The 20,410-nt window shown below is 50.7% G+C and overlaps 1 protein-coding gene across 14 annotated transcripts in view; it reads left to right on the top strand.

Moving 5' to 3' along the window:
• SUN1 (Sad1 and UNC84 domain containing 1) overlaps positions 1 to 20,410 on the top strand; it is a 42,409-nt gene that overhangs the window by 1,374 nt on the left and 20,625 nt on the right. For 7 of the 14 annotated variants that reach the window (XM_072943487.1, XM_072943494.1, XM_072943491.1 and 4 more), the window contains exons 2-6: positions 10,872 to 10,968; positions 15,703 to 15,852; positions 17,299 to 17,465; positions 18,348 to 18,374; positions 18,481 to 18,666. In XM_072943487.1, coding sequence (XP_072799588.1) covers positions 10,892 to 10,968; positions 15,703 to 15,852; positions 17,299 to 17,465; positions 18,348 to 18,374; positions 18,481 to 18,666 — 607 coding nt within the window. In that variant the 5' untranslated portion in view covers positions 10,872 to 10,891. Of the gene's footprint in view, positions 1 to 3,037; positions 3,133 to 3,401; positions 3,569 to 4,958; positions 5,407 to 9,690; positions 9,812 to 10,871; positions 10,969 to 15,702; positions 15,853 to 17,298; positions 17,466 to 18,347; positions 18,375 to 18,480; positions 18,667 to 20,410 lie in introns of those variants that run through there. The other 7 variants (XM_072943482.1, XM_072943483.1, XM_072943485.1 and 4 more) reach the window with 7 other exon arrangements.

Here is a 20,410-nt window from a genome sequence, read left to right as displayed (position 1 = left end):
CTAAAATTTGGTAACATGTTATTTCGTAAATGCGGTAGCATCATCGCATTCTCCCTCCATAGCCTCATTTTTTGCCCCCTTGAGCCTGCCCTTCCTGAGACGTCAGGTGATTCTGGTTGAACGCGTTTGAGAGTGGGCCCTGCCCAGTGCTTTGCAGGTTCTGTGCACCTGCGTGGCTGCTGTCACTGTTGGCTGATAGGACGGGCTGGGATTCCTACAGGGACACTCAGTGTCATTGTCCTTAGATCCTTTTTTTGGGCCTTTTAGATTCCCAGAGAAGGGCTTTCCAGTCTCCTGCCTCATTTGAGAAGTTGGGTAGGAGAGTATGGATGTGGCCTTCGCAAATCAGTCAGGAAAAGCTCCCTTATCCTGCTTTTCAGGGAGGCATCCTGGAACGCACCTGTTCCCCTTGAGAACCCTTGGTTTGATGCTCCAGTCTCTGGGGGAGGGCAGGCAGGGCATCCATGCACGGTGGCCGTGTGCTTCTTTTTATTGTGGTGGAACACACGACATAGAATTTGTGTTTTTTACCTGTGTAGGTCGTTGGCCTTACGTACATTCTTGGTGCTTCACAACCGTCGCTACCATCCAGTTGCAGAGGGTTTTTTATCACCTTAAATGGAAACTGGTACTTGTTAGCAGTCAACTCCATAGTCCACTGCTCCCAGCCTCTGGCAGCCACTAATCTGCTTTCTGTTTCTAGGAATTTGCCTTTTCTGGATTTTATATGTAAATGGATTCATACAACATGTGGCCTCTTTTGGCTTCTTCACTGAGCATAATGTGTTTAATGTTCGTCTATGTTGTGGCATGTGTCAGAACTTCCATTCTTTGTTACGGCTGGATAATATTTTATTATATGAATATATCACAATTTGCTTGTCCATTCAACATCAGAGTTTCTATTTTTTGCCTATTATCAGTACTGCTGCTGTGAATATCTGTGTACACATTCTTGTTTGAGCATCTGTTTTCATTGTTGGAGTGTATAATCAGGAGTGGAATTGCTGGGTCACGTGGTGACTCTATATTTAACTTATAGAGGAGCCACCAGACTTTTTTCCACAGTAGCTGCATCATTTTACATTCCCACCAGTGGTGTGCAAGGGCTCCAGTTTCTCCGCGCCCTCTCCAACACTTACTTTCCGTTTTGCTGTTGTGGCCATCCTAGTGACTGGGAGGCCGTGTCTTGTGTTGCTTTTGATTTGCATTTTTAAATGACTGGTGATGTTGAGCATCTTTTCATGGTCTTTTGGCCATTTGAATATCTTCTTTGGAGACGTGTCCATTCCAGTCCTTTGCCCGTTTTCTAATTGGGTTTTTTGCCTTTTTGTTGCACTGTAAGAGTGTTTTGTATTTTCTGAACACTAGACCCTTATCAGATGTGATTTGCATGTACCTTCTTTCGTTCTCTGGGCTGGCTCTCCACTCTGTGATAGTGTCCTTTGAAGCACAAAAGGTTTAATTTTGACGAAGCCAGATTTATCGGTATTCTCCTTTGTTGCTTGTGCTTTTGATGTCATCTGAGAAACAGCTGTCAAATCCAGGGTCGTGAAGATTTACCTCTGTGTTTTATCTAAGGGTTTTATAGCTTTAGCTCTTAGGTTTAGGCCTTTAATCCATTTTGAGTAAATTTTTTTGTGTGGTGTGAGGTAGGGGTCTAACTTGATCCTTCCGCATGTGGATGTCCGGGTATCCCAGCACCACTTGTTGAAGAGACTGTCCTTTCTGTATTGATTAGTCTTGGTGTCCTTTCAGAAAATGAGTTGACCTTAAATGTATGGGTTTATTTCTGGACTCTCAATTTTGTCTTGTTAGTTTGTGTGTCTGTCCTCATTTCGTAGTAAATAAGTTTTGAAATTGGGAAGTGTGAGTCCTCCAAAGTTGTTCTTTTTCAAGATTGTTTTTGGCTGTGTGGTATCCATTGCATTTCCATATGAATTAAAAGGGTTAGCTTTACTCTGCAAAAAAAAAAAAAAGCCATCGGGATTTTGATAGAGATTGCATTAAATTTACAGCTTGGGTAGGGGAGTATTGCCATGTTAACAATATTAAATTTTCCAGCATGTGAACGGGGATGATTTCCCATTTATTTATGTCTTCTTTAATTTCTTTCAGCAATGTTTTCAGTGTACCAGTTTTGTACTTTCTTAGTTAACTTTGTCCTCAGTTTGTTGTTCTTTTTGATGCGATTGTAAGAGGAATTGTTCTTCTTTTTTCCTTGTTTTTCATCGACGTGTGTAGTTGGTTTGTAGTGTGTCAGTTGGGGTGTACAGCATAATAGTCAGTCATATGAGGAATTGTTTTCTTAGTGGCGTTTTTAGATTGTTTGCTGCTACTAAATAGAAATACAACTCATTTTTGTGTGTTGATCTTATATACTGCAACTTTGCCGAGTTTGTTTATTCTAATAATTTTTTGGAATTTTGTAGGATTTTTTAATGTATGGGATCATGTTTGTGAATAGAAGTAGTTTTACTTCTTCTTTTCCGGTTTGGATGCCATCTGTTTCTTTCTCTTGCCTAGTGGCTCTGACTAGAGTTCCAGTGCGGTCTTAAATAGCAGTGGTGAAAGCGATGTCCGTGTCTTCTTGCTGATCTTCGGGGAAGGTGTTCGGTGTTTCACGGTTGACTGTGGTGTTAGCTGTGAGTTTTAGTAAATGCCCCTTGTCAGGTTGTGGAAGTTCTCTCCTATTCCTAGCTTGCTGAATGTTTTTGTCATGAAAGTGATGGATTTTGACAGGTTTTTCTCCTGCACCAGTTGAGATGATCACATGGTTTTGCCTGACTGCTTCTTGAAGAGATTTTGATCATTCGATTTATCCCGTATTTTGGTTCCATTCTACACTCTCACTTCCAAATACACAGGTGTCACTATCACAAGCCTCTGGGGATTCCACAGTGGAAACTGGGTTATTTCAGTATTCCTCATGCAAGCTTATGGTTAAGCTTTTTCTAGTCTAAGTCAGTTTTCATTCATCCACCTTACTTTCTAGTTTCCGACTTCCTTGCTACTGTTTTTTTTTAATCCTTTTCAGTGAATGCTGGGCACTTCTGGTAGAGGTGGTAACACAGGGTGAAGCCATCTTGCAGCATTGCAACACCTGGCCTTACCTGAATATTGCACGGTGAGGTGAGAGCTCAGGAATCGCAGGGCATTTCTTGGCATCCAGTGCTGATTCAGGCTGAGTGGTCCTGAACACATCAGAGTCGAGCACCCACACCGGGGTTTGCAGGACAGGTGGGAACAAGATAGGGGTGGCACCAGCACAGGTGGTGTCGCTGGGACTGTTTCAGTGGGTGTGGGGCTCGGTGCTGCCTGCAGGGGGGTTGCGGTAATGTTTTGTTGATGGTAACCATAGTTTTCTTCCTCTTGCTTTTTAACTTTGGACTCATTGCTAGTATGGACAGCTGACCCTGTTGGGTTCCCACGTGTAGGAGACGAGACTGCGGAGCTGCGTTTGAAACTGTTTACTTCCTTTGGGCCACAAGGAATTTAGGATGACAGATGGAAAATGCAGACCATGACGTTGCTGTTTGTAACGTGCTGTTTATTGTAATCACATACTGTAAGTGACTCTGCTTTGTTAAGTGATTTGTGTGATTCGTTAGTTGGTTTTGCAGTTTGAATTTTAATCTGTAATCATGCTGCTAGTTGGATGCTTTGTTTTTCATTTAGTCTCGTGCGGGCACTTGGTGAATGGTCACTGGCTGTGAATTTTAGTTTAGGAAATAAGGACCGTGTGACAGATGGTATTAGACACTTGTGCAGAATAAAAGCGCAGACTTCAGTAGCCTGAAAGTAATCAGGTGGAGATGGGAGGTTCCCGATGGAACCTGAGGGGCTCTCCCAGGGGCCTGTGTGGCCTGAAGACAAAAAGCGGTGCTTTGCCTTTTGGCCTTGGTCTTCGCTGCTCTGCTCACTTGTCTCATCTGTAATCAGTATTATTGGAAGGTGGGAGCTATGTCTAGAATACGGAAAACAAGATCAATTTAAAGATTTCTTCCCTAACTGTTTATGCTACAGACAACCTTTTCAGTACTGGGAAGCACTCACTTTTAGCCTGGTGCTTCCCATCTGGGAGGGCAGAGCCTTAAAAGGGTGGTGGAGAAATGGTGTGGATTAAGTGTTTATGTTCACAGTAGAAATGAAGTCCTGGGACTGCTGTTTCTAGTTATCATTCCCAGCTATAGTGGGAAATAAGACAGCTGACCACACTGTTCTGATTAGGTAAGGAAACGTCAGAAGTGCTTCAGATCCATGAGGAGAAGGGGAGGAGACCAGATGCCCGCGACCCTTCCTGCTCTTCCCGAATCTGTCTGGCATAGGGGGTGCAGTTTTCCATGGTATGGTCGGACACGGAGCAGATCAGGGCGAGGGCAGCTCAGGACTGTTTTCAGCTTAATGGCAACACAACATGATAGCAGTGGGTTCTCCCACTTCTCTGGGCACCTGCAAGCCGCTCGTTGGTTCTGCAGGGCAGGGTAGCTCCTGCCCTCAGAGAATTCATGGTCTAGGTGGAGAGGAAGGCTCATTAATCAATAAATATTACCATTTCTGTTAAGTGGTGAATGCCAGGGAGCAGTACAGTTGGCACCTAACGTGGATATGGGGGCTTGGGGGATCCAGGAGAGCTTCGTGGAGGTGGTATCTCAGCCGTATCCTGAGGAAGGGGAGAGGTTATCTGGGAGCGATTGGGGTGGAAAGAGACCGAGGAGTGGGGACTGAGAAGCCAGGAGGGCATCTGAGACGAGGAAGGAGCGCAGGAACCGTGTGCCTGTCAGGGTGGCCCCGAGGTGTCGGACGCTTCCAGTGTCGGGGGGAGCCCGGAGTCACCACTGGCCCGGCCACTTGGTACCTGAGCTCTTGCCAGGGGAGGTAGCGCTCTTCTAACAGCGCTGGTTGTAAGGAAATTCGGCGTGTTCTAGGTTTGAAGCAAATGATAAAACTATGTTGCTGATACTTTCTGTGTTCTACAAAGAAAGGCCCTTTCCCGTGACAGTACATGGTCTGACCTCGGAACACTGATTAACATCACGGAGGGGAAACGTGGCTCTGACCGAAGCGCTGGCAGGTGAAGCATGCGATAAGGCACCTTCGCGCAGAAGGAGGCATTTGCCCTGAAGCTCAGCTAGTGTGCTTGATGATGGCTAGTCAGAAGAAGACCCTCCTAGCCTGCTTCTCCTCCTGTTCCATCATTTCCGAAGAGAGGACAGACTCAGGGGATCGTGGCTAGAAACTGTCCGGACAGAGTTGCTGCTGCTGACAGCTGGGTCTTGTCGAGTGTTTCCGCCTCGTGCCAGGCGGCGCTGGGCAGGCTGGGCGTCTTAACTGACGAAATCCTGTAGCTGCGCCCGGGGTGGGACCGCGTGTGCCCTGCAGTGGTGCCACAGTTCTTGCAGCAGAGTAAGTGGAGGAGCCAGGGTCGAGGCTGCTTCACAAACGAAGAGCAGTTTTGTTTTGGAAATAATAATTGCTGGGCTGTTTAAATTATGAGCTAGATTTACTCCTTAAAAACTGCTTTGAGTAGTAACAAAGGGAGTAAGTGAAAAGTAGGCGTCCCCTTATAATTTACCATTAAGTTTACTGTCATATTTTTCCAGAAATTTAAAAAACATATTCAAGTATATATATAACACGTGTAGCACTCTATAAAGCCCTTCCAAATATTTTTAGGTTGTAGTCATTTGTTTCTGATTCTCTTGTTTAAATAATTATCATTTTTAAAGATTATCATCGTAAACCATAGCTTTTCGTAAATTAACAATGTTTTGCTTCTTTAAAATGAAAAGATATGTGATACCGATTCCAGTTTGTTGTGTTGTAGAAGTAATTCCATTGAACGTGATCTTTGGAAAACAGTCATTTCTAACCCAATTTATGATTTTTTTTAATCTGTTGAGAAAAATAACTTTTTTAAGTCTCTGCATTATCTAGTTTTAATAGGATTAAGTCTGAGCAGAGTACTTATGTTAAGATTTAGCACTACTTTTTACGGTGCACTTCTGGATTTTAGTTTCCAGGCTCTTCTCCACGGCACACGTGACGGTGGAACACCTGATTGCGCAGGGCCTTGCGAAGCCAGCCCTGGGCAATGGAGGAGTGGTGAGGGTGGGGTTCGCCTGCATGTGTGTCGGGGCGGGGGGGGGGCTTGAGGGACTGCCTGTTGTCAGCCCAGAGTGCCCCTCGGAGATGGAGACGGCACCAGTGGCAGATGGCCATGTCTGGAGCCGTGCCCAGAGCAGGAGGAGGGCGCTGCCTGTCACTGCCCCCTCGAACTGCTGTTCTTTCTGCAGACGGGCTGCAGGTTCTGTGGTCACTTCTGGGGTGGAGTGCCACTCGGACGGGGCCGATGAGGCGTCTGTGGGGAAGCTGTGCGGCCGTTTTGGTTCCGGTTCCGGCTCCGGCTCCCATGTCTTCAGTGACTCCCCTGGTTACTAGAAAGCTGGGTCTGTAACTTGCTTATCTTTGTAAACACAGTGCCTTTGGAGCAAATTCTGATTGTCTTATGCTTGTCTAATGAAAGTGGTTTCCCCTGCATGATACCTTGTGTTTATGTGGAGAGAAGCAATGCTGCTGGCTGACCTTAAAGTCTGCCTTTTCTAGTTTTTCCTTACCACTGGTAGCATTTCCTAAGAAGATCCCGTGTGCTGATTTTACTTGAGAACTGTTAGCACTTTTATGCTGTTGCTGTGGTTTTGCCGTTTGCTTCGAGCTGTTTCCAAGCCTTTGTGACTTGTCATCATTGATACTTTCCAGGCGTGTTTTCTAGGTCGTCACAGAATTAGTACAGACTTTCTAAATAGTTGAGATTCAGGTTATATGTGGTGGTGGAGCCAAAATCTGTGTTTGACCAAAGTATTCGAGAACAAAACCTGAGCTTTGTACTTCATTTCTAGGGCGTGATGGGAATATTACATGTTGTGTGTACGGGGCAAGGTAAAGGGTATCAGAGGAGAACCAAGTGTAACTTAAGAAGAATCTTAGCTCTGATTTTAAAACCCTGCTGGGATCTGCATGTCTGTAAAGATGCGTATTTACACTCTTAGGTTTGAAACCAAAGTTTGCAGCCTAAACAGAAGACCTCTCCTCTCGCCTGTGCTCGCTGGCTCATGTTCTTAGCCACTGGTAAGAGCGGGTGACAGGGAGACACTTTGGGTAGTTCTTAGGCAGAGCTTCCTCTTCCACTTGAAGCTGTCACTCTTGGCCTGCCGTCTGCTGAGGTGAGGGCTTTTTCCCCGTTAGGACGGGCAGCTCAAAATCAAAAGCTGTCCACCCTGAAAAGCACTCTTCTGGAGACAAGGGAAGGTTCTTGAGCACCACAGATCCCCCCATCCCTGTCTGCTGGGCTGACTGGCCTGGGGGCTCACTGTTGAGCCCCACTCCTTTGTGCAGCCTCCCCCTTCTGTGGTCCAGGGTGCTCAGGAGGAGTGGGGCCCGTGAGGAGGTCATACCAGTCGTGACGCCTGGGGAGAGGAGCGGCCTGGAAGGGTCTAGAGAGATGAGGACAGTGGGGCCTGGACAGGGCCTCTCTTTGTAAACACACAGATTCTTTCCAGGATTTTCTGATGCCACTGAAAACGTCTTCAGTCCATTTTTCACTCTTTCTCGCCATGCTATTCAGAGTATGAATGCGAACCCGATCTCCCTTGAGTCACAGGCTGAGGCTGCTTCAGGCCGTGTGGTCAGGAGGAGGCTCTAGGGTTATGTGTGGGCTTTAATTAGCAGTGACGTCAGTGGAGCTGGGGCAGCATGTTGAAAGTGCTAAGTGCTTGCGTTGGCTGTCAGTAGAACTTAGAACTTGTCTTGAAACTGCACTTCTGTTCGGTGTTCTGATCAGCTTCTGAGAGAGGCCGGAGCTGGCCTACTAACCTGTCGGCTCCAAGGTGGAGCAGTCAGAGCTCCAGCGGACTTTGTCTTTTATTTAGGTCAGGGGCAAGTGGATCTTCCATCTCAGAGATTGTTAAGTCAGAAGGAAAAAAGTTTGTTCCTTAAAAAAAATGTAAATCATTGGCTGTATAAGATTTTCCCTCAAATGATAAATGCTGACTTCTGGGTGTTTGTCATGCATCAGGCCCTGCCTACGTGCATCATTTCACTTAACTTTCTTTTACTTTATTTCATTTTATTTTACCCTGTAATTTTATCTAATTTTCACACTTATGAAAGGAACTAAAGGTTAATTTTAAACTATTCTGAATCAATATCATAGTCTTTTGAGGGAGAAAGAAAGAGAGCAGGGTCGTCTGAGGAGAAGGCTGGTGTGGAGACGAACGGCCAAGTGAGTTCTGGTGGGGTGCGCCCCTGCGGGGCCCTGGTCCCCCTCTTTCTGCATCGAGCTGGCCGTGGCCTCTGCAGCCACTGCTGCTTTGGGGGGTCTTCTTGGACAGGGATTTTCTGGGCTGTGGAGCAAGTCATGGCCAGAATGGCATTTCCCTAGGCCCGGGGTCTGATTAAGCAGGGACCGATTCTTCATGTAGCTTTATACGCGGGTGTGTTTGACTGGAGAGCAGACATGACACTCACGTGGTCACCGAAGCACAGTCAGAATGAGCAGAAAAGAGGGTGTGTAATCACTGCTCTCCTCGCTGTAGTAGCTGCTCGGCTGAGACCCCGGGTCTCCCTCCGCCGCCCTCCCGCCTTTCCCCTGCGGCTGCGCCGCCCGGGTGCTGAGCTGTGCGCACCCAGGCTGGTGCTCTCGGTGTGCTGCCTTTGGGCCCTACAGTCCGTTTGCAGCTCCTGTCATAACACATTTAACCAAAAACCTGCTGCTGAGTCTGTCACTCAGCTTGCGTCTCTGCTGTCGCCTGTAGGGTTTTCCCTGCCCCTCTGCTGTGGTCTTGGCCTTGATAGGAAGTTGGACGGATGGCCAGTAGCTGCACTTCCTTTACGTCAGAAACAAGGAGTTAGATCTCTTTCTAAATTGTGGCATAAGGCCTACATTAGACCCGACCAGGGTAGGATGACCCGGCTCTGTGTCTCCTTGATGGGAGGCACCAGGTCGGACTGTGTGGGTGTCACTGGTCCTGCACCTCTGATGGCTTTTGAAAACACCATTTGTTATGCGTTTGAAATTAACCGGTCTATTTTTCTTAGGTAAAGTGTGAGAACATATTGATGTAACTTTAAAATAAAAAGGCTGTGAGTCCTGGCGCAGTTCCTCACGGGCCCTCACGGCTCCCTCTACGCCTCTGACCCTTTCAGTGGCCTTGTCAGTAGCGCTGCGCCCCCCACCGCCCACACAGCGTGCTCTGGGTCTCCATGTCCAGTCACGACGTGTGAAATCATTGCTGCCTGCAGGACTTGGTTTTCTGGCACCTGCCACTCGCTTGTTTATAACACTGTAAACCGATCCAAGAAATACTCAGCTCACTGAGGACCAACTGAATGCCGGTTGTAGAGGAGTTGGTAGAAATCAGCAGCAGTTAGAACAGCTGGGTTTGAATATCGGTCAGCAGTGCAGGTATAATGAAACATTAAAGTGAAAGCTCACTTTGGGAATGAAATCAGGAAGTTTGGGTCTCGTTAGCCAGTAGGTAATAGGGAATTTCAAAAATTGGTTCTCTTGAGGCTGAGGGCAGCAATGGGGCATTGATACTGTTACGGTTGCTTAGTGAGTCGTGGCTAAACCTCAGCGCAGTCAGAGCCATTGTTACACTGCTGCCAGGGCGTGGCCCTGGCTGAGCTGGAGGTGGCTGGGCGTAGGGTGCCTGTGCGGGCGGAGACCGCAGGCTGGCTCCGTTCCCTCTTCTCCGGCTGTGTTCCTCAGTGTCTGTGCGGTGGACCTGCTTAGATTAGGCAGAGTGAGCAGGTACTGGACGGATACATGGGTTAAATCGTCAGATCATTTTACCTGGAGAAAGGTTTAAGTGTATATTAGTAGAATGACTTGCACTTCTCCCTGGGCTGTGGGCCAGGTCCTGAGAAGAGCCGGCGGGTGTGAAATTAGTGGGCACACACTACAGTTTTTATCTGTGAATGGTGGTCTTTATTTCTGTGGGTACCTAATTTTTAAAAGAATATTTGGACTATTTCAAAGACTGTGGGGTGAACTTAAGTACTTTTGGCTTTGTTTATAGAAGTCGTTTATACCTAAATGTTTTTTGTCCAGGTAGTCTTTATTTTTACTTTTATCTTTCTTGATTTCTCAACAACAGACTATGATTCACATTTCTACGAGGGTGTGGTTTTTTGTTTGTGTTTTGTTTTGTTTCTGAGTGTGTGTGACTATTTTTAGCCAGAGGAAAGTTTGAGTCATTCCAAAGAAGTCTAGATGACAACCTGAAAAACAATATACTCGACACTTTTTAATTTAAAAATAATCTGTGTTTTCCTTTGGGGAAAAGTAGAAGTATGCAGTGCTTAAGGTTATCTGTTACTCCCCCTGCGGCTTCTGACTCTGAGAAGCGCCGCCGTCTGGGAAGGTGCGGGAGTGCTTGGGGTCTGGGGTAAGGGTCAGTTCTGTTGTCCTTAAAGACAGTAAACTTACTTTAGGAGAATGAGAACGTGCGACGCCTTCAGGAATTTGGAACTACATTCTAAAAAGGGGTCTGAGTGCTTCCGGTATTCTTTGGCAAATGCCCCAGTTTTCATAGTTTTGTGTCAGTCTTGCCGAGGATTTCCCTTGTTGCTTCTGTAGATTTATCGCTTTAGGGCACTAAGTATAAAAGCCACGTTCCAGACCTGGACCACGAGAAGACTCGTCTCCCTGGCTTAAAAAGCAAAACAGAACAAAGCGAACACCTGCTCTCCTGGTGGTGTCTGAGCAGGTGTTGGCACTGACATCTTAGGCAGGCAGGGTGTGTGCTGGGCTGACCCAGCGTTGTGTGCTCCACCTCTAACCGCCTGCATTGCTTTCCCGCCTCCTGCAGTATGAGCTGAGACGGTGACCATGGACTTCTCTCGGCTCCACACGTACGCCCCTCCGCAGTGTGTGCCCGAGAACACCGGCTACACGTATGCACTCAGGTGAGCACGCGTGCGTGTCAGCGCGGACTTGCCTGTGTGTGCTCCTGACTGCCGCGAGTTAGTGGGAGCTTGCTGGTGCTTGCAGCCGCTGTTCTGGGTTGAAAGTGGAAATACCCGTGAATTTGACCAAATGCTGTGGCTTTACAAAACTGCCAAACGGGTGTGGAAATTGTGAGGTGGTTCTGAAAACTGAACGTTTCTGATGACTCAGTGATGATTCACGCAAGTGAATTACTGTTTCAGGCTCCACCCAGGTGGCTGTGGTCTCAAGAATACATCCGTGTGGTTAGGGTCAGTGTTAGGGTTTTTGATTTAGATTAATGGTTGAGTATTTTAAAGTTAGCAGAAATAACCTGGAAAGGACTTGCATCTGAGTGGAGGCGCCATGAACAGAATTTCGAGGAAGCCCAAGGTGTAAAGAGCATCACTGCTGTCAGACACGGCTCTGAGTCTCCTGCTCTAATTTATATCCTGAGGAGGGGGCTGCGGCTGCAGGCTCTGAGCCTCGGGAGTTGTCGACTTGCTCGCTGCCTTTCTCGTCACCAAGTAGGGTGACTGACGTGAAGCTTCAGTGTTACAAAGTCGTGGGCCAGTATCACAGGAGAAGGCGCGGCCGGGTTGGTGATTGAGTGCCTGGCTGTTAGCAAACCTTTGCCTCCTGGCAAGACGCTTAGAGCGCACAGGGAAAACACTGGTACCTGCTTGATCAGTGGCCTGTCTTCTAAAGGGTAAACATGTAATTGAAACCTAAAGAAATTTGAAAGGCGTTTTAAGAAAGAAAGTTTTTTTGGTGGGGAGGTAATTAGGAAGAAAGAAACTTTTCAACAGTGTTGGTCAAATCTTACATTTGATGATTCATTTTTCTTCACAGTTTTGGACCGTGTTGCACATTCCATAGTAACACACTCTGCTTTTGTTAAAAAGCCCTGTAGTAGTTTAGAACAGAGTGAGTGGGCCAACTCAAGTACAGCTATTCCTTATTCTGTATTGTGGAGCATAAAAAAATTAATGATAATTCTTGGTAATTTACTTTCAGCTTTTGCAACCCATGCGAGATGTAGGTTTTGCTGCGTCTGTCTGGGCCTCTCGGTGGGAAGGCAGCTGCGTCAGTTTCAGCAGCTCTCCCTGCAGGCGCGCGGGCAGGCTGGGGTGGGGAGATGGGAAGTCGGGGCTGCTCTGGGAAGCCATACTGTAGTTGAGGGTAGTGGGGAACCAGTGAAGGGTTTTCAGCAAGGAGTAGCGTGCCCAGGTCTGCGCTCAGGTGTCTGCTGTGGTGTGGAGAACGGGGCGGGTGCTGTTCAGGGATTGTTGGCGGCACATAGGTATGCCACGGTGGGCCCAACCAGGGCAGGGATTCCGGGGGTCAGTTGGGAGTCCTGTGGAAGCGGGGGTGAGGGAGGAGGCACGGTGACATTCACACTCTGGGTCGGGCAGCCAGATCGAGGCACGAAGAGGGGAGGTTGGGGACTAGGTACCAGGAGAGCCCATGAGACTTAGAGGCTTAGAAGAGACGTGGCTGCCAGGTCCGGTCTGGTCATCCGCGTGTCCTGATAGGATCCCGAAAGCCCCATAGGGGCTGGGGCGCTGGGGCCCACAGAGCCCACGGAGACGCAGGAAGCTCGAGGGCTGTGTGCAGCCTGGAGTTCCAGCTGCAGGAGGCCAAGCCTAGAGGTGGGGTGTTGGGCTGCAGACCAGCGCCTTCATTCTCAGCCGCAGGCCTTGCCCAGCAGTGTCCAGAGACAGACCCGCCCCTGCTCTGTCCTCCTGCGTCTCTACACCCTGCCTCTTCTTTGAGGCCTCTCTCTGGCGTCCAGCTCCAGGGGAAGCTTGTCATCCCGGAGTCTGGGCTTCCCTGTGGCCCTCTCCCTGCAGCCCTCGGGCTGCCTGGCCCAGCTGAGTGTGTCCTCCTCCCTCCGTTGTCCCCCCAGACCTTCCCCTTACTAATGAACTCCCTGCTTTGAGCCGCTGGTCTCACTGCTACCTGGGTGGGCCCCTCGCCCGCGTTTCTGGTCACTCTGCACCCTGGTTGACCGCCCTGGTCTTCATTCTCAGCAATTCCAGTAAACACGCAGCGGGCCCTTGAGCAGCCTGGTCCTTCCGTTTCTCTCACTGAAGTGTCTTTGCACTGTGGACAGCGTCACTTGGCGTGGAAGCTTGGAGAATCGTTAAGAGCCCCTCTGCCTCTCCCGCGGCTTCAGCAGTTTGCAGCACTTGGTCTGCCACACCAGTGGGTTGTTTTGAACCAAGTCTCTGAAGGAGAATGATATTTTTAAGAACAACTAGCTAGAATACCAGGTGTCGAGGGCCCGAGGGCTGGGAGTGGTGACGGAAGTGAGGAGTAGAGAGTCTGGGACGGGACCATCACACACTTTGCCGGGCAGCCAGGCGTGCTGGGCTGGACACAGAGGAGGTGACCTCACCCCAGGAGCTGCCGTCCAGAGCCGCCCAGGAAGAGCAGTTGGGCTCCTCCGCTGAGAATGTCCATCCGGCCGCTGGGACCGAAGGCCAGTGGGGCAGGGGAGGGCAGCCGGGGGAGGCTGTGGTGGTCAGCGGAGCAGGGATCCCGGTGAGGCAGGACGACTGCGGCCAGAGGTCCCGGAGGATGGGTGGAGGGGGCCTGGTGTGGGTGGTGGAGGCCAGGACGTCAGAGGGCCGGGGCTGGGCTTCTGTGCTCAGATCAGTGGTGCTCTGAACCATAGGGGTTTGGTCAGACGCGTAGAACTGTCACTGTGTGTGACTTGCTTGCCCGCACGCCCACTCTCAGTGACCGGGCGACTCCTCGAATGTGTCCCTGGATCCAGCATCGTCGGCAGCCCGGGCTCCACTTGATGGCTTGTTGCTGCCTGCTGTCCATGTCTGTTTCTGGGTTTCACCTGAGGCAATTTTTTTTCACTCTTTTAATTAAAAGTGCATGAGATGCAGACAGAGGCTCTGGTCACACTGGAAGGAGCACAGTCAGGTCCGTGCCCCTCCCCATGGATGCTGCTGGTCTCCCCTGGGCGCTGAGCACTGTGCAGCTCAGGGTGCAGGTGCCCGTGGCCCCCCTCATTTCAGCCCCAGGGCAAACGATGGCCACCGGTTTGCAGAGAACCTTCCTGGTGTCTCCCGTGCTTTTATGCATCTGTGTGTGTCGGACGTGGCTTCATTTTGCAGTTTCTTTAACACGAACAGAGTGAGGCTGGAGTATCGCTTTTTCCATTTAACAGCACATCTTGGCAGTCTCCCTGTCCCTGTGAGCATCTAGATCTTTGTTTTCTGACGGCCTTGTCCCACACAGCACACGTGGGCCCCTTTGCCTCTCCGCCCCATGGGTGGGCGTCTCTGGAAAGCAGCAGACTGGCTGTGTCCCGGGGCCCCTTCTGACCAGACTGACACGTACGGGAACACCCTCTGGTGGCGGAGGCATCCCAGTCGTGTTGGGAAGCCGGGGCCCCGTCTCCCCTGCGCTGGTGCTGATGTGTTCCCGGCGCGGGCCAGCGAGTCTTCTCAGTGGCCTCTCCGAGACACGCCCGGCTCGGCCTGGACAGCAGCCAGCAGAGCTGCACTGCACTGTCCTCTCTGGACGCTCAGGGCTCGTCAGTGCCTGTCCTCTAATCCCAGCCCAGCTTAGGAGGGAGGTGGGGCGGGGCTTGGTCCACACTTGGCCTTGAACTCAGTGTCCTCGCTGTTTGTTCAGGGTGGCCCCTGCTCCAGCCTCTGAAGTTAAGAACACTTTCCTCAAGTTACCTGTGCTGTTTCAGATGGGTGTGACGGCTTGAAGCTATCTGTATTAATTTACTGTTGGTTTGGTTTAACCATTTTAAGTGTCAGATCTAGTATATAAAGAATTTGATACTGAAAATATTTTTATAATGTAAAATAAAAAGCAGAAATGTTCCTAAGCCCACTCACTTTCCTAAGATATTCCCGGCTCACGCCACACTCCCCACCTCCTGCCCCGGGCTGCCACTCCATGGCCGCTCCCCTGACCCTGTGCCGCAGGTGGAGTCTGGCTGCTGCCCAATCCCCCTCACCACCTCCTCCCCACGGCGCCTGTGGCCTCTCCCTCCCTCTCCCCCGCTGGGCAGGGGGTGCGCCTGTGGGCAGTATCCTTCACGGCTTGAGTGAGGGGTGCTGTGTGGGTGGCCCCTGCCCCTGGAGCTGCGAGGCGGGTTCTGACTGCTGTTTCCTGATGAGGGGAGCTTGCTGACAGCTCGGAGGGGTGCGTGTTCAGGGTAAGGTAATCACATGGAGGCAGCCAGGCGGCTTGTCTCTGGCTTTGCGGCGAGGCAGGCGCAGAGCAGCGGTGGTGGTTCCCCCACCTGTTTTTCCTTTTCTCCTGCCGTCGGGTCATTCACCAGCTCACTGGGGAGCGGACTGAGGGTCACGGGTGGTGCCTGTCTCCTGAACTGCTGTGTCAGCCAACGTCTGCAAGTAGATGGCTGACTTTTAATGATGTTGACCTGGTGCCGCGTCGGTGGGGATTCTTGTGAGTTGAGTGAGTCCTCACGCAGCCCTGGGCCAGCTCTAGACAGGACGCCGGGCAGCCCTTTCACAGGTGCTGTGCTCAGAGCCGGTGTCCGGAGCGTCATTGTGGGGGGGGCCAGCCTGCTTTTGGTCTGTAGAAAAGCTTCGGTGGTGATGGCTGTTTTTAAAAATCACAGTAGATTGCATGTTCTGTTCATTATGTCTTCAGCTTGTTTTAAAAGTGGGCTGGAAGCAGTGTTTTATCTCTGAGGGTTTTTTTCCTTCTAGTTCAAGTTATTCTTCTGATGCTCTGGATTTCGAGATGGAACACAAATTGGATCCTGTATTTGATTCTCCAAGAATGTCACGCCGCAGTTTGCGCCTGTTCACCACAGCACATGCCACCGAGGACGGCCCGGCCGGGGACAGAGGGGCCAGGTGAGCGTGCTGCCGTCCCTGCCACCGGCACTCCAGCATAGGGAACCTAACACTCAGGCTCTCCACCCGGTCAGGGCGGCGCTCTGGAACCTGAGGATATGTAGGTGCCCACACAGTCACATGGAAAGTCACAGCTTTGCTGTGAATGAAGATGGAGACCGGGGTTGGGACGTGCGGGGATCTGGTGTTGACAGTTTCCACGTTCTCTGCTCACAGAAACTGCAGAGGGCCACGGCCGCCTGTCACGTGGACACAGCTGCACGCACAGGGCCAGTGTCCGCAGCTCATCCTCGTGGCAGGCCCCGAGCTGCCCTAGCAGTGTGGACGCACGGAGTCTCACTTCACATGTCGCTGCAGATGGTCTCTGGGTTGTTAATGCTTTGCGCCTGCTTGTCAAAGTCTTTGTGAACTGACAGAGCATGCGTGAGGTTCAGCTGTTACCTTGTGTCTGTGACTGTCCTGTTCACTTGATTTCTGACGTCTCCGTGTCCTCATCACCTGTTTGTCCCCAGGAAGGAGCAAGAGTGAGCAAGATCTCTTGTCATTCAGAGATATAAAGTCACAGCTAAGAATGATGTGTTTCCAGCCTGAGCTGTGGTCTCAGGAACGGGATGGTGGCCAGTGAGACAGGTGGGGACACTGACTTCAGGCCAGGCTGGGCGCTGGCATTGGTAGTGGTGCCCCCCCAGGCACAGTTCACGCATGCACCGCACACAATGCAATCACCCGCAGGGTTGCGTTCGAGAGTGAGGCTCTTGGACCTCAGCCTTGGACAGTCCAGCTCCGAAGGTTCCTGACGAGCAGCTGAGCGGTGCGCTGTGGGGCCCCCAGCTGTCACGGGCCGGCTTTCTGTCCCCTGGGGCGAGGCACCTGGGACTTCGTGTCTCTGTTCCCTGCCTTTCGCCCACTACTTGCTCCCTGGAGGGCGGGTCTTCTGTCTGCCCTTCCGTCCTGCCTGCCTCGGTGCGGGGAGTCTCAGGCGACCGTCTCCCAGGGCTCTGTCATCCTCGTTTGTGCGGATTTGGTGCAGAAATGGATCAGATTACAAAGGAGCAGGCCTCTCCTTGCTGTGCGTGTCGCAGGTCCGCCTTCCCTAGTGGCTGAGGCAGTGTGGGGTGGGTGTGTGCATGCGCTCATTTAAGGACGGGAGGGGCTAAATTTATAAACCGTAATTTTTAAATTTAGGTCATTTTTATTCTTCAGTTATTGTAAGTTTGAACCGTTTTTGGGTCATGGGGCCCAAGTATCTGAAAACTACTCTGTATAATATGTAATTTTAGAAGGAGTTCCTGGAGTCCAGCCTAACAATCCCTTATTTAGGTTTATAGACGCTTCACTGCAGCAGAAAGGACATGCTGTTCTCAGGCAAAGGCTTGTGTCGGTGAAATGTAGTCACCTGTGCTGGCGAGACGGGCTGTGAACTTGCTTCTCACTCCTTTCTTGTAGGACTGCAAGGCAGCGCCGGAGTGCGAACAAGCCGGTGCTGAGCATACACCACGCCTCCAGGAAGGCCCTGGCCTCGGCTGCCGGCCAGGGCTTCTTTAGCGGGGTGCGGCCGCCCGTGCTGGACGAGTCCCTGATCCGTGAGCAGACCCAAGTGGACCACTTCTGGGGTGAGCTGCTCTCAGTAACTTCTTGGGTGGTTCTGGGAAGAAGGGAGGTCGTGGCCGGGCTGTCCCTCTGCCCTCACTGCGGGGAGAAGTCCCTGGAGGGGGAGGCTTTCCTCCGGACTAAGGTAGGAAGCGGGGAAGCTGCTCCCAGCTGCCGTTCCCCTGTTGCGATGTGGAACGTCAGGTGGTCGGCGCGGCCCGGTTTTCTGGCTGCGTGGCCTCTGAGGGGTGTTGACGCAAAGTCGCTGTGAAGTTCACCGGCGTGATCTCAGGTTCAGGCGTCTCTAAGCAGCAAGCAGATGTGGTACTTTTGGCTCACTGGAAAGCATCCTGTGTAGGTGAATTGACACTAGGAATCGATGTGGCTTGTGGCCTGACTTGACTGCAGCAGTGGCAGGGTGGCCCCGGTCGTTGCTGCTGACGTGGTGGCCGCAGGGAGCCGAGGCGTCGGTGGGGACGCAGAGCTGCTTGCCTGTGTCCACTCGATGTTCACGTTGGCCTTTCTGGGGGAGATCCAAGGTCCAGATTAGTTCCAAAAGTTTTATGTGTGAGTCTGGGGAGCATCGGACTCATATGTGTTCTGTTTCGCTCGCTGGAAGAGCAGTTCCCAGGCAGTGAGGGAAGCTGGTGGTGAGGTTTCTGCCTGCTCTCCGCACACGTGTGTGTGTGTGTCTGTATTTTCTCCAGAGATGTGCTTTCACCTGGAACTGCAAGTATCTGCACGTATCTGGAGACATTTCTGTTCCAGGCCTTGTAGGAAATGAACCTTGACCGGTGCCGTGATGCTGATTTTTGTCAGCCGCTGTGACCTTCACGGCTGTGTGTGTTTTGTTCTGTTTTGATAAGTTGAGCTGAACAGCCACAATACGTATGTGTGTTTTTCAGGTCTTGACGACGATGGAGATCTTAAAGGTAATCATTTTGGTCCTGTTTCGTCCCTGCATTTTCAAGGTGGAAGTTTCAGTTAGGTGTCTGCAGATTGTAATCATCAGGTCCGTCTGCTTTTTGAAAACTTCAGGTGGGAGTAAAGCTGCCCTTCAGGGAAATGGCGCCATGGCAGCAGGGCCGGCGGGGGCGGCCGGGAGCAATGGCTACACCTGCAGTGACTGCAGCCTCCTCTCCGAGCGCAAGGCCTCGCTCACCGCCTGCGCCGCGGCCCGCGGCCCGTCCTCGAGGATTTACTCGAGGGACAGAAATCAGAAGCGTAAGTTGGACTCTTTTAGATGTTAGAAAAAATTGTGTGTCCACATGTATCCTTTTCTTCTTACATGCCTGGTGTTACAGGCCTCAGTGTCTGCACTGTTTCTCCTATAAACTTGACCTCAAAGCGATGCTTTAAAAGTTGAAGAAATACGCCGAAAATTAGTTTTGTCCCTCCTTCAGCTTGCACTTTGCGTGGTGGTGCCCAGGAGTCTGGAATTGTGTGAGTGTGAACTCGGAGGGAGGGGAGGAACCTCACAGGGAAACGGAACCCGCTGTGCTGCGCGCACCTTCAGGGGCGTCCATGCCTTCTCAGAGCCGCACGGGCCCTGCGTGCTGGGGGTCGCGGCCCAGCCGCCCTTTGTTGTGACAGCGAGGGGGCCGGGGCCAAGCGCATGGGGCTGTTGGTGTGTCTTCTGGGGAAAAGTGTGGCTGTGCTGGTCTTTCTGGAAATTGGTCCCACTTTCCTGCTTAAATTGGTCTGGAGTGTTTTCGAGGAGAAAACAAGTTGTGTTTTTATCTGCTCGGGGCTTTTATTATCACTTCCCTGCTCTTTTAGATTTTGATAGTGACCTGTAGAGCCAGTACTCATTTATTACCTTTAAAACACATTTCTGATTACTTGAGTAAAACATTTATCAGAGAACTTTGGAAAATCACCGAGATGTGTGAGGAAGATTAAACTCTCCCGTAACCTGCCGCCGGGCTTTCTGTCGCACCATGGGGTCGCGCTGCGTGACTTTGTTATACAAAAGTGTTTGCTCAGAATACGTGGAGCTTTTCACAGTCAAAGGCTAATTCCCACCCCGCATTTTCTTTCCTTTTGTTTGTACTTACATTCTCACTGTAAAACCTTTAAGTAGCACAGATAAGTTAAGTCCCCTGTCCAGTCTGCTTTCCCTTCCAGAGGGACCTGCAGCTAATCCTGATGGTCCCCTGTGGGCTCTCCTGCTCTCGCAAGTGAGGTGGGGGTCGTATCATGCAAATCATGGGTGCTGTCCTGTCGGCATTTAGATGCTGCTGAATCTCGATTTTGTGGACCTAGGAAATGCAGAGCTGGTCCCCATCTTCACTTAACTGCTGTCATGGTGCGCACAGGATTTTGCAGCTTTTTTCCTTTTATATGTTAGTTGAGATTAACTTCATTCTTTCTATTAGATTAGTTGCCTATCTAATACTGCAGTTTTGGTTGTATATAAATTTATTTAATCAGTGTCTAGTTGGACATTCAGGTTCTGCTATTTGTACACTTTTAAAAGCAAGATTTCTTTGGGTGTGTTTCCCTGCACACGTTTGGTGCTTGCACAGATCTCTGGGACAGGCAGACTGGGTGCAGGACGAGCTTCGCCTTCCCCGGGCCGTGTGGCTGCCTAGTCTGCACCTTTGAGGTTCAGGTTGAGCATGTTCTTGACGAAACGTGATTTTCTGGTCCACATCAAAGAGGGTTTAAAGAGCTTCCACGCATTTTCCTTGGGACATCCAACAATCCTCAACAAAGCAGATGCCGAGAGCAGACCCCGCTCTCCCAGGACTGGAGTCTGGGTGAGAAGCGGTGAGGTTGGGGACCCCACCCCCGTAGGACAGTGCCTCGCTGCCCCCAGCCTCCAGGCTGATGGTGCAGGAGGACCCAGGCTTCCGATCCAGACGGTGTCAGCTGACTCAGGAAAGATAGGTCGTTCCTTTGAAAAGTTGTCAGTGGTCTTGGGGGCACAGAGCAGGGTTTAGCTTATTGATCCCAGTCTTCAGAG

This window comes from Vicugna pacos, chromosome 18, assembly GCF_048564905.1.
Source record: "Vicugna pacos chromosome 18, VicPac4, whole genome shotgun sequence".
Taxonomy (NCBI): domain Eukaryota; kingdom Metazoa; phylum Chordata; class Mammalia; order Artiodactyla; family Camelidae; genus Vicugna; species Vicugna pacos.
The sequence above is the reverse complement of the archived record's forward strand: the minus strand, read 5'-3'. Positions and strand labels throughout refer to the sequence as shown.